Consider the following 13,501-nt stretch of genomic DNA (forward strand, 5'->3'; position numbering starts at 1 on the left):
GTCTGAATGTCTTTTGAAGGTTTTCTATGAAAAGCCAGTTGCTCAGGCTTTTCATCTGGAACTCATTTTTTCCTGAGCATGTGTCTAGCTAGATACCAGTGCCTATGACTTGCAAATTCTCTGCACAGAGTTGTTGACGTAGGAACATTTTTATCCATTGTGAATCAGAAATACTTTTCTTATGTTATAATGCTATGAAATCAGTTGCAGCAACATCTATCCTTTCATCTTGCAGTTTTTCCCACTTCAGAAATCCCATCTGAAACAATGATACATTTTTTTCATCCATCACTTTAGCTAAGACTTCACTAACAAAAATGCATTTTCTGGTGTATGCCAGGATTTTTTTCACGTGGAAACAGCTTCATTCTTGAAACCTGTGCAACTTGTCCTTCCTTCTAACTTACTTTTACTAATAAGAGAGCAAACCCATACTTCAACCAGCCCAGTCCCATTCTTCGATTATAATCTCTTTCCATTCAGTTGTTTGTGAAGAGTTCCAGTCTACCCAGAGACCATGCATACATGGTTGTTTGGCTGAGTTCTTGCTGCCAGCTTGTGTGTGGCATGTTAGTAACACATTCAGTGTTATGTGACGGTGCCTTTCAAGTTATTTTTGCATTGTTTCAGTTTGGTATCATGATACATCAAGGAAGCAGTAATTAAGAGCTGAGAGATCCAGAGCAGTTTCCTTATCTCCCTCATGGTCATGTCCAGTGGTATTAATATTCCTTTTGTCAGAGCAATCTGTGGGATGTTCTTTTTTACAATCAGACTTATACATTATTTTGAAAGTTTAAAACTACTGTTTACATGCAGATTTCCCTGTCATTCTGCAGAAGAAGCAAGTATATTTTATTTTATTCTGAGCAAGTATATTTTATTTTATAATGAGCATTGTTGAAGAGCTGAGTTTCATGCAGTGTGATCTCAATTGTGTGTTGGTTAATCAAAGAAAGAAAGAGAAAAGATGTCTTTTTTGGGTCAAATCTCTCTCTCTCTTCTTTTTTTTCCTTTTTTCTTTTCTTTTCCCTGTTCTCATTATCTGAAGGTCTATAAATCTCCAGTCTTCAGTGAGACCAACCAGGTGTGCATATAAAGAGAGTATCAAGCTGTCATTTTCAAAGGAGTGGAGAGACTTAGGTACCACTGGAATGCAGTTTACAGTTCATTTAGCACTCAGCAGTTGTTGCTTTCCACTAAGTTAATATTTATTATCTATATTATATTAATAAAAGGTGCATTTGCAAATAGAGTTTTGTTCTGCTAGGTGCAGGAGAAGATTGGTGAAGACTTTAGTTCAATACTAACATTTGATTTTCAAGGAAATCATCCTCCTCCTGTTTATATCCCTCTCCTGAGATGACTGTTCTTATTTTAGTTCATTTCTTTCTCTTTCTTTATTAATATTCATCTGTCTCAAGGGTTCCTCCACTGAGAAATGGAAAGTCACTGGTAAGCTTCCATGCTACAATATTTAGAGCATCACAGATCACACTCATATCATGAAACACATTTGAACATTTCCTTTTGCCCCTTGGTCAAAAGAGGCTGCTTGCAAATGCGTCTGTACTTCAGTCCTTGGGAACATACATCAGTAAACCAGGAATATGAACTATAAAAATTCTTAATGGAAAGCAGAATAGATATTTCAGTAAAACAAGTTGCTGCAAAAGAAAAGGAGGAATTCCTTCAGACCAACTTCCTTTTGAGGCCATTATTTGCAGCTAACAAAAGTTAAAGAATTGACAGCAAAAATACCATTCCGAGTTGCCTTCCTTTTCCTTTAATTCAGACATATTGTTTCAGCTTGAGTGCCCTCCTTCTTCACTCTGTGACAGCTGGGAGGAATGCTATTAAGCGCAAGAATTATTTTTCTTGCGTGATGATGGCATGTAGGGAAGATGATTAGGAATTAGGCTCCCACTGAGACAAGCAGGCAGGAAGGCCCAAAGAAGGATTCATTTCTTTCTTACATAGGTGCTTGGCTTTATAGAAAGAGCAAACCAGGAAAGTTTTTACCTACAAGGTTTGCTTAAAGTTTTAGTCTTGAAAACTAGGTCTTTAAATCAAACTGAAGTATTAATGTGGAAGAATAATGCAGAGTTTCCTACACAGAGAAACTGTAGCAAACTTGTTGATTTAAAAATGAAAAATAAAAAATGAAATGGAGGGACAATGTTTTTCTATAATTATTTAGTTATCAATTATATTGAATTTTAATTGTAGTAGTCATACAGCCATGATGCTATGATAAGAAATTCTGCATAAAACTGAAAAATAGTGAATGTGTAACCAACAGATAGTTAATAAATAACTAAAAATGGACATGGAGAGAAGATTGAGTGTGAAAAAAACTGAGAACTTCCCAGACTTCTATTTCTTAAATACCACTCACTCTAATCTCTGTTAAATAAGCCAGGCAAACACTGCTTTCAAGTCAACAATGAAGACTGTTGAATCTCCCTATTGATGTATGCATCAATTAAACTTTGATAATTTTAGTTTGTGATCAGAAACAAACCTAGTAAAACAAACATGTAAATTTTACTCAGTCACAGTTTACTGTGACCATCATCATGTCATTTTTGCTACGGCATCTTAAATCAAAGTTAGTTTAATACAAAATGTTTTCATGTTTTCAAATGAGTTCTTAGATGGATAGTAACAATTCCTTATCAACAGTTTATTAACAGTTGAAGTCATCACTGGAATTAATAAAAGATCTGAAAAAATTGTTGGGTAGTATACCTGTAAACTCATACCTCAGACACATGCCCTAATCTGAGGTGAGATGGAAATACTTTACTGGTTGTGTTGATAAGCCTTTCCTGTTGGGTCTTACAGCTCCCAACCCTCCCACCATTAGAGAAGAACTCTGTACAGCTTCTTATGACACTATTACTGTCCACTGGACATCAGATGATGAGTTCAGCGTGGTCTCTTATGAGCTGCAGTACACCATCTTCACTGGACAAGCTAATGTTGTCAGTAAGTGAAAACCTTCTCATTTCTAATTCTGTTTCCTTGTGGTTTCTCTGGAATCTGCATTCTTTTAAATATGAAAGTACTCGTATCGCAAGAACGAAAGAAAAATATATTTTCTAGGAAGAGATAAAGACAAAATTTTAAATCCAAAGCAATATCATAAATATGGTTCACATTGACAGGATTTTTCTTTTGCATCATAGAGCTTTTGTTTCAAGGATGAAGACTCCGTTCTGCTGTCTAGGTTAGTCATACACTTGGAAGAGTGTACTGAACTGGCCATTAGTTAACACTGCAGCCTTGCTGATATCTGTGACATGCCTTTTAATGACAGAGCCTATGTCAGAAATACAGATTAAATCTTCCCTCTGACTGTTTATAAGGCTGCTGAGCATAGGTCCCAGTACAGTGAATACCAAAGCAGCAAACAGCAGTGGAACAACAGTTAATGTGGTAACTTTGACTTATAATGGCATTAGCTAATATTTCTCGTTATTTTCTATAATAGCACATGATTATTAAATACATGCACTGTTTCAAATGGCATTACCTAATATTTCTTGATATTTTCTATTGTAGCACATGATTATTAAATACATGCACTGTTTCGAATCTGTGACTTTCCCAAATGATCCAATTTGCTGATTATTCCTTGGATTGTTTTGTCATTACATAGCTATTTCTTCTGAGAAAACACTCCAAGATTGCTTAATCTTTGGCTAGGAAGTCAGCGCTTCTGGGTTCAGTGGATAGAAATCTTTGACTAACTGTAATTTTGGAGAAAGCATTTAACTTCTTCCTGTTCTCTGTATGTTTAATGGGAATGCAACTAGCTGATGTATGGTTACTTTGTGTAGATGAAGGAGTCTGAAATCAATCAAATCAATCAAAAGATGGAGTTCATTCATTCAACACATATTTGTGAAGTTCATTGTCACAAAAGGTTGTTGATTAAAAATAAAAATAATAAAAATAAAAATAAAAATCCACTGAAAACAATGAAGTTCAGAGACTTCCTCATGGCTCAGGAAGTCCCAGAGCAGTAAGCTGCTGGAGACTAAGGAGAGCATGGTGAGAAATTATTGCTGCATGCTTTCCCTGCTGCTTAATAGCTTCCTAAGCATTTGCTTTTCTGTACAATCACATACCTCAGCCACACCACTGATCTAGGTAAGGTTTGCTTTAGATAGGCTTCCACCCCAGTGCAGAAATGATTTTCTTGTTACAAAATTTATTGAGATGCTTTGATGAAGGTGAGTGCTATGGATGTGTTTACATACTTCATATCAGTGGTAAAATGGTATGCTGTCTGTCCAGTTCTTGGATTGAGTCAAACTCTTGTGCTAACTGCACTGCTATTGTGAGCACCTAATTTTCTCCATCACTAAATTTGACTTAGTATTCCAAGTCATCTGAAAGCATATCTGCGGATTCAAATGCTGGCGTTTTAACAGTACTTTTAAGTTGCATACCACAAAAGGTATTCAGGATTGACTGAAAAATAAAGTGGACCACTGAAAAACTAATGAGTGTTTTGTTTAAACTTCCATTTAATATTTCACTAAGCAACCTAATTTAGGGCAATGGTAAAACTTAAGAATGCTGGAAAGACCAAGTAAAATTCAATACATGCTCCTACTTCTGAGCAAGGCAGATACCAAAAGTTTAATAGTAATTTGGAACACATTAGAATCAGATATATAAGGAAATAAAAGCTTCCCCGTTTAATCTGTCCATTAAGCAGACAGGACCCCATGACTTAATGCAGTGTATCTCTTGTCTCTGACCTACTTTTTCTATGGCTTTATGCCAGAAGACTTTATGCAAGTCAGCTATTGCTTCTCTACGTAAATAGAAAAGTGCCATTTCTACACTTTTATGATACAAGGTTTTACTGCTTGCTTACAAGTAAATAAATAACAAGGCATTTCACTTTGAGACTGAACTGTAGGTTTCCCATGTGCATGTGAAGGCTTTGATCTGCAAAACAATCAATTAGTTTCCTTTCAGAAATGCGGTCTGATAATTTGAGGTTGTAGGATGAATTGCTCAGTGTGCAATCTGAACTTTGTATCTTTTTGAAAAAAATAGTGCCACTGAAAGTTTGAAGAAGACAGAAAGTTGGTTTATAAAATTCTCTAAAGAGCTGAAATGAAGGAAAAAAGAAATGAAAGAACTGGCTGACGTGTTTACTTCTTTGTTTGTTTATTTAACTGCAGCTAGCTCTTACATAAACATCCTGGCTACTGCTTCCAATTTCATTGAAAACTGTAATTTAATCCAAGTTAAATTCAAGCATATAGAAGTGGATGGTTTTTCACAATGTCGACAGACTTCCTTTATCATTATTTAACGTGGAGTTGTACACCTTCAGTGATAGAGTTGTACTCCTCAAATCTAATAGATCTGCTAAAATGCGTACTCTCACAGTTCATTCCAACTTCTATTGGTTGGTTCTATTTGCCCACTAACAGGATTTTACTCACAAAACTGCTTGGATGTTTCTTCATTTATCTGGATTACTCTCTTTGCCTTGCGTGAGTCTCTAAGATCATCTCTAGAATATTGGAATGTACTTCAGTAGTATGAAATGACAAAGCTGTTTTCTCTGTAAGTGGAGTTAACACTCTCTACTCTGAAATCTTGATGTTTTGATGAACTGAAGATGGTTTTTTTATTTAATCATGTTTAAATGGAATAGAGCTTAGATTAAAACAAGTTTCTTCCTATGTATGGCATTTGTATGCTGTGTCACACATATTCCCAAAAGTTTCAACTGCTATTGTATGTTCCCTGTAGCAGGTAATGTAAACAGGTTCATAGATCATCTTAAGTTCTGCATTACTATAGCTATGAATTAGTCACGAGGCAGTAGCTATAGTACCATATTAAGCCAACAAGCTCTTTTTCCCTTGAGACAATAGGAATCACTTTGCATACAAACCCACCTACCGTGCTAATGGAAGTTGTTATTTTGGAATCCATTTCTTAAAACCACAGAGCCAGACTGGCTGCACTTTCCACTCCTCAGTAAATTTCCCCCACCAGAGGCATATATCATTCAGAGATTGCTGAGAATTCAGTAACAAAAACAAGCAATGCTATGTTTTTCTAATGTATTCGCTATCCAACAAAATCAACTATATTCTTTTTTATTAACTGAAAAATTGGAGAGTTAACATTTGGTGGAGAAGGTCCAACTAGAGTATTTCATTTTGAATCCTATTTCATACAGGAAAGATTACTTCCAAATGTGGCCAAATTGCTTGGCTATTAAGTGCTTGGCAGCACTGTTCTGTGCATTAGAGCAATATAGAAGTTTAAATTATGCAGCCTTCTACTAACACAGTAGTTCTCATAGCTATATTCACACATTTGCTTTTCTGAGAGGCATCTTAACAACTCTGAATGTTGTAAAGGCTTTCGAAATGACTTTATCACTAGCTAGCTAATGTGCATTATGATTTCAATATCTCATTTCAATAAAATTTAAAGTATTATTTGACTTGGCTTTTTTTTTTTTTATCATGAAGCTTTTTTACTGTTCTACGGGAAGTTTAAAATTTAAACATCCGGCTTTTCACTATAGGTAACAAGACATCTTTAGGAAAAACCCCTAAGACTCTCCAAAACACATAAGTGTAGATGATAATTCCCTTTTCCATTAAATTGAATTTATGTTCATTACAACAGCAAAATATTAATGTTTGCTCTACTAAGGATGCTGTGTAGTACCAAAATCTTCCCTGTGTTTACTTGTGCTATGAGGTAGGATGAAGGTATGTAGACAAAACTGTCCTGAGATAATTAGGAGTTCATGCTTCCCTGAAAAACTAGGTTTGTGATTTATCAATGAATTTTTGAACCTACTATCTCCTGTCTCTTTCTGGAAGCTTTAATTTATTAAAAACAGTTTGCATACAATTTTCAGAATGTTACTGAGGTTTTCAGTGAGTATGACACAAAATAACACAAAATCAAGGCAGAAAACTGCCTCTTAAAAGAGTATAAAAAGAATATATTTCTACAGGGAAGAAGAAAAAAATTACTATATGTTTTGCAGAAATCTTGCATATGTCTTTTCATTCACATGGGAATGTGGGATGGGGGTGGAGAGCTCTCTGTTGCTTTCACCTACTGTATTTGTTTTACCAATTTGAATTGGTAATCATTTACTTAAATAAGGCATTTAAATGTAGTTAAAATACTCAAAAGATTAAATAATCTTCCCATGACTTTTGTGCTCATAGTTTTCAGGAAGATATATTTTATTAAAATCTCCCAGTGTAAATTTTAGGAGGATTAACACCTTGGGAATTTTTCCCATCTGTTCTTTAAAGCACATCAACAGCCAACACCGGGGAAAAAGCTTTGCAAATTATTACCTCCAGATTCTGAGAAACTTATTTTGAAAACTCACACATCCTGTATGGGACATCACTGTGCTCACTGCACCATTCCAGGATGTAATTTGAATTCTCTACATTTTTGCTGTTTTAATATACATCGTTTTACCACCTGCATAACCCCATAAAAAGCCCTGGGTTTTTTCAAACAAGAAACCTGAATTTCACCTGGATCAAGATGGTACAATAGCGAATCCCTAGCACTTGCTTGTGCACCAGTGAGGAGGAAACGTGTGCTTCACTTAGACTGCTGCCAGCAGCAGGGAGCTGAGCATGCAAATATTACCCCCAGATTCCCGAGTTAGCAGGCTGCATGCTCACTTTCTTGATCATTCTGCCATCATCTTTTGATTCAGTGAAGAAAGGCTGTTCTGATAGGGCAAAACAAAACAAAAAAAAAAATTTATTGTTATAAATTTATAGTTATTGCAATAAGAAAACAAGGGAATTATAAAAATATAAACCTAAAAGAATGCCCTTTAGAGAGTTACAGTGACTGATAGAATTCTAATTGCTAGATGACCTAGTAGAAATCTGTGTATTACTATGTCTGCAAAAGGATTTGTTTAGATATGATCTATAGATGCCATAGACAACTGCTTTCAAAGTGTGGACATGGAAGGAGATGACACTTCCAGGTCTACTCCCTGGATTCCCTGGAGGCATTCAAGGCCAGGCTGGATGTGACTCTGGGCAGCCTAATCTGGTGGTTGGTGACCCTGTCACAGCATCAGGGGTTGACACTAGATGATCATTGTGATCCTTTTCAATTCAGGGCATTCTATGATTCTTGGATGATTCTATGATTCATTACATTTACAGACTTACTGATATTATTTCATATCCCATCAGAAATATCTAAGTTAGGGATTCCTTAGTCATTCTGGTCTCTTTCTGAATCCAGTGCTTCAGTTCACTTTATTCTAGCTTAATACTTACTGTGCAGTAGCACCACTGAGCCAGGTGAATGGCCTTAGTGCAAAATCAGTGTTGTAGTCCAGCTACAGAAAGAGTATATCTTTACTCTAAAATCAGTGTCAATTTTTTACTGGGAAAAGTAGTCACTGAAATATTTTATGTGATATTTAAATGCTGCTGCTTCTATTTCCTTTCTTCCTCTCAGGAAACCCATTCATACCCAGCTGTTTGAAGCTGTTTGAATCCTTTGTAGCTAATACACGGAGACTACATATGTTCAGGATATTGACTGGCTGGAGAAGAAGCGATATATTAGAAACTTTTTTTTTTTTTTCTGCATTAAAACAGGAAACTGCAGCAAATAAATATTTTTGTTGCAGTAAATCATACTGCAATTCATTTCAGTGCTAGTTAACAGTAAAAAAGAGTGATGTTCTTGATGAGATGGAAGGAGTTAGAGAAAAGTTGTATACTGTCTGTCCCTCCAGGTCTGATCTTCACAAATTAAAAACTGGATAAGGCTTACTTGATTGTAGCTTGTTAATAAGCTAGTCCAAAGATGCAGGTGTGTGTTCAACTTCAAGATCAGACTTCCAGGTTCCAAGTTAATGATGGATGGATTCATCTCACTGTATTTCAGCTACCTGAAGTTAGGGATCTCACCTAAGAATCACAGAATGACAGAATTGTAGGGGTTGGAAGGGACCTCTAGAGATCATCGAGTCCAACCCTCCTGCCAAAGCAGGCTCCCTACACCACGTCACACAGGTAGGCGTCCAGGCGGGTCTTGAATATCTCCAGAGAAGGAGACTCCACCACCTCCCTGGGCAGCCTGTTCCAGTGCTCCGTCACCCTCACCGTAAAAAAGTTCTTCCGCACATTCGTGTGGAACTTCCTATGCTGTAGTTTCATCCCATTACCCCTAGTTCTGTCCCCACGCACTACTGAAAAGAGACCAGACTCACCACTATGGCTCCCACACCTCAGGTATTTATAAACCTGGATCAAGTCCCCTCTCAGCCTTCTTTTCTCAAGGCTAAACAGACCCAGTTCCCTAAGTCTCTCCTCATAGGGGAGATGCTCTAGGCCCTTCACCATCTTAGTGGCCCTCCGCTGGACTCTTTCCAAGAGATCCCTGTCTCTTTTGTACTGGGGAGCCCAGAACTGGACATAATATTCCAGATGAGGCCTCACCAGGGCAGAGTAGAGAGTGAGGATCACCTCCTTCGATCTGCTGGACACGCTCTTTTTAATACACGCCAGTATGCCATTGGCTTTTTTGGCTACACCAATGCCGAGTACAGGGGTAGGATGACTTCCCTAGTCCTGCTCACCACACCATTCCTGATACAAGCCAGGATGCCATTGGCCTTCTTGGCCACCTGGGCACACTGCTGGCTCATATTCAGTTGACTGTTCATCAGTACACCAAGGTCCCATTCCATCAGGCAGCTTTTCAGCCACTCCTCCCCATCCTGCAGGGTTGCAGGACCCAACACTTGACCCTATTGAAATTCTTATGGTTTATATCACAGTACAAAAGACATATGCAGTTGAAGTAGTTCATATTAATGGAGTATTCTCCTGTTCTGCAGATCATATTGCAGATTATGTTTTATTTATATCCTACATGTTATACTAGTGTGATAGGAAGTAAATTTATCCCAAAGGGTATATTTCTAAGTAGAAAATTAACTAGCTCTTCCCCAGCGGAAATCTAACCATGAGAATAGAAATTAGAAAGTTGCGTCAATAAGACTTACTTGTTAAGTTATATCCTAGCAAAGTCTGCAGTGTAGAAGCTTGCTCTGGAGACCACATTTTACATAGTTTGGCTTCCCATGATTTTCTTCTGGTCCTGAAGAATGCATGTCTGTCAGCAAAGGTTCCCAACCCTCCTAGCATTACTGCTTATGTTAGTTATTTGAAGCTTGCCCTGAGTTAATTAATCCATAAGGTAGATTGATTGGATCTCCACAGTACTCTGTTCTTAAGCAATAAAGAATTCCTTGTGTTATGATATGAAAATTCCCAGACTGCTCATGCCTCCAGTGAGTCTTTTCTTAAATGCCTATTTTTTATGGTCAACTTCATATAGCAAGAAGTTAAAAGGTACTTTGGCTGAAGGTTGGTGAAATGCCTTAATAGAATTAAGTAGCAACCCAGTGAATAAAACAGCACTTTAAAAGGTAGAGAAGTGATTTTCTTATCAGTGATTGGATGCTCAGGAGTGCTCTTAATGTTCCACTGTTACAAAATGTTTAGTATGTTATGACTAATGTGCTTGGTTTGAAATTGCAGGTTTATGTAACTCAGCCGACAGCTGGATGATTGTTCCCAACATCAAGCAGAACCACTACACCGTGCACGGGCTGCAGAGCGGCACAAAGTACATCTTCATTGTTAAGGCCATTAATCAGGCTGGCAGCAGAAGCAGCGAGCCAGGCAAGCTCAAGACAAACAGTGAGTAATGTGAAATCCAGCACACATGCACTCTTCTCCTTTTTAGGTTTGGTCTTTGAAAGACACATGAGTGTAGAGTAGATTAACTTACGGTGCTTCTCATAGTGAAAGCCACTTGTTTAACTTGATTCAAGATTGCCAGAATCTGCACTACAGCATCTGTACTCTGGTCACTGGAAATAGCATTTAGGAACAGTGCCTTCATATGCAGAATGACTGAAAATATTATTTTGTGGTTTGTTTTATAGTCCTATCTATTCTTTTTCCTCTACAAAGTAAAACCTTTTCTTATGTTTGCAGTAAAACATTTTAGTTTTTTGTAGTGTTCATAAGATAATCGCTACTTTAATTTTGTTCTCCAAAATGATCTCTTTCGTAGGACACTGGAAAACTTTTATCTTCATCCCCCTCATTTTTTTTTATTGTGTTCAGTGCTGTGGTAGAGTAGTTAGAGATCCCACATCAAAAAAAAAGTTAGTTGCACAAATTATTAGCAGATGTATATGGTAATTTTAAGACTGATTTTCAGCCTTTTTCATGTGTCCTGGCCAACCTCTCAGTCCTGTAGTCATCATAAGCAGCTTTGGTCACGGGAAATTGAACACTGGGATTTGTGCACTCTTTGAAACCTTCTTATTGAAGGGGAGGATGCTCAAAGTGTGTTGATAACTCAGTGTTGGCAAGAAGGAGGGCGGAGAGAATGGCATGTACCAGGCTGGGGTCTTCTGTTTACCTGGCTTGCACTTCTGTGTAAGAACTGCTTGTACAAACCACATGTCTGCTACCAAGCATTTGTTAATACACAAGAGGACCCACTGGAAATGATAATCCTTCATCCTTTCCTCTTTTGTGACCCAGTGTGGCACAAAAGTGAGCTCTCAGGTGACTGTGAGAAAAGATCTACACAGATACAATTCAATGAATAGAAAGATATCCTTCAGATACTACTTCAGTAACACAAAGGCTATTAACCAGTTAAGGAGGCAGCTTGTAGATGTTGTACTCCTATCCAATTGTAAGAAAAAGATAGCACAATGCAATCCCAAATAATATTCAGTGTATTTATTTTATACGTAAACATAATGCATGAATAAATACATGTTATGAAAGCAGATTATAACTTCAGAAATACTTCTTATCTAATTTTTCACTTATCTATGGTAATTTTTACTGAGAATTAGTATTGCATCCATTATCTTCCACTCGAAATTTCTACATTTTCAGGTTTCCTGGATATCTGAATCAATGCATATTTCATTTCTTCACATTCCCACGCTAATGCTTTCAGTTTCACTTCATGAAAAGTACTTAACTGTTCCTTCATAAACACTGAGCAATTTGCATCTTATTTGAAGTTCCCTTCTCAGTGTTAGAGGGTCACAGACCTCATGAGTGCTCATGTCTATTTCCTATGCATGCAATCAAAGCTGCTTACATATGTCTTCCTTGATACGAAAGACAATAAGAAGGGGAAAGGGTTTTGATGGAGCCCACATAGAGTCACAATTTTCTAGTTGTATCTTTGTGGAGGTAAGCAGTCACCCTGCTTATTAACAGACAGAGAGCGTTGATCACAATTGTGGCAGTCTTTACACATCTACAGGGTTTGGTTTACCAAAAAGTTTCCTGATATTATCTGCAAGCCTTGTGCTACAGCTGAAGATGCTTGCCAAGATCAACAACATCAGCAATGTTTTTACACCATATTATCTGGACCAAGTTATAGTTCACTTCCTTCTTTTTAATGCATGATATCCAACCATACAGCACCGTGTAGGCATCCTTCCAAAACTGTTTCTGAATTGTTGACTGTACTATTATAAAAAAAGCTGTGAGTGAAGGAACAGACAAGGCTAAGGCTTTTTTTGACTTTCAAATTCATTTTGTGGGATTTGAAAATATACTTCTTTTGTAGCAATGATGAAAATGTTATTATGGAACTTTATCCCTAGGGAATTAATAGAATGTAACATTCTAAATCTAATATGCTGTGAAAAAAGCAACCCTCATACCTTTATTAACATGTATATTGGTTTCAATTACATGCAAGAATTAGAGTGTTCAGGTTACCTCTAGGTCAGAGATAATGGCCATGATGATTATGCAGGGCTGTTTTCAGAGATTATCAGCACAGGGAAGCTAGAGCACAATGAGATTGACAGTATACTGGCAGAGCAAACCAGCTAGTGCAGACAGCAAAATCAGTCTGTCTTGAGGACACTTCAGAAGAAATTAATATGATTATGTAATCTTGTGTGCTTCTTTCCTATGCTTCCTATCAACCCCTCTTTTTAAAATTAAAGACAAATTATTGCTCTTCTGCTACCTTTGTCTTTGTGTTTCTAGGTCAGCCATTTAAACTGGACCCCAAATCTGCTCATAGAAAACTGAAAGTGTCTCATGACAACTTGACAGTGGAACGTGATGAAACCTCCTCCAAAAAGAGTCATACACCAGAGCGATTCACAAGCCAAGGGAGCTATGGAGTAGCTGGCAATGTGTTCATTGACAGTGGACGGCATTACTGGGAAGTGGTGATAAGTGGGAGTACATGGTATGTATATAAAAATATATATGAGAAGAATCGTTGGTTCACACCAAAGGCCCATGAAGGCCTCAGCACTGTTACTCTTATGGAGATAAATAACTGAGACCTGAGAAATGGTTCAAAATCAGGACAAGCATATACTTCTACAGTCAGACTATTTTCCCAAACCCTAGCACTT

General features: G+C 37.3%; 1 protein-coding gene across 5 annotated transcripts in view; it reads left to right on the forward strand.

Annotated features, from left to right (window-relative positions):
• The window catches only part of MID1 (midline 1), a 234,112-nt gene that overhangs the window by 207,575 nt on the left and 13,036 nt on the right, over nt 1–13,501 (forward strand). For all 5 annotated transcript variants that reach the window (XM_015887013.2, XM_015886989.2, XM_032441298.1 and 2 more), the window contains 3 exons: nt 2,848–2,991; nt 10,614–10,775; nt 13,122–13,329. In XM_015887013.2, the coding sequence (XP_015742499.1) occupies nt 2,848–2,991; nt 10,614–10,775; nt 13,122–13,329 (514 nt within the window). The remainder of the gene's footprint in view (nt 1–2,847; nt 2,992–10,613; nt 10,776–13,121; nt 13,330–13,501) is intronic.

This window comes from Coturnix japonica, chromosome 1 (assembly GCF_001577835.2).
Source record: "Coturnix japonica isolate 7356 chromosome 1, Coturnix japonica 2.1, whole genome shotgun sequence".
Taxonomy (NCBI): domain Eukaryota; kingdom Metazoa; phylum Chordata; class Aves; order Galliformes; family Phasianidae; genus Coturnix; species Coturnix japonica.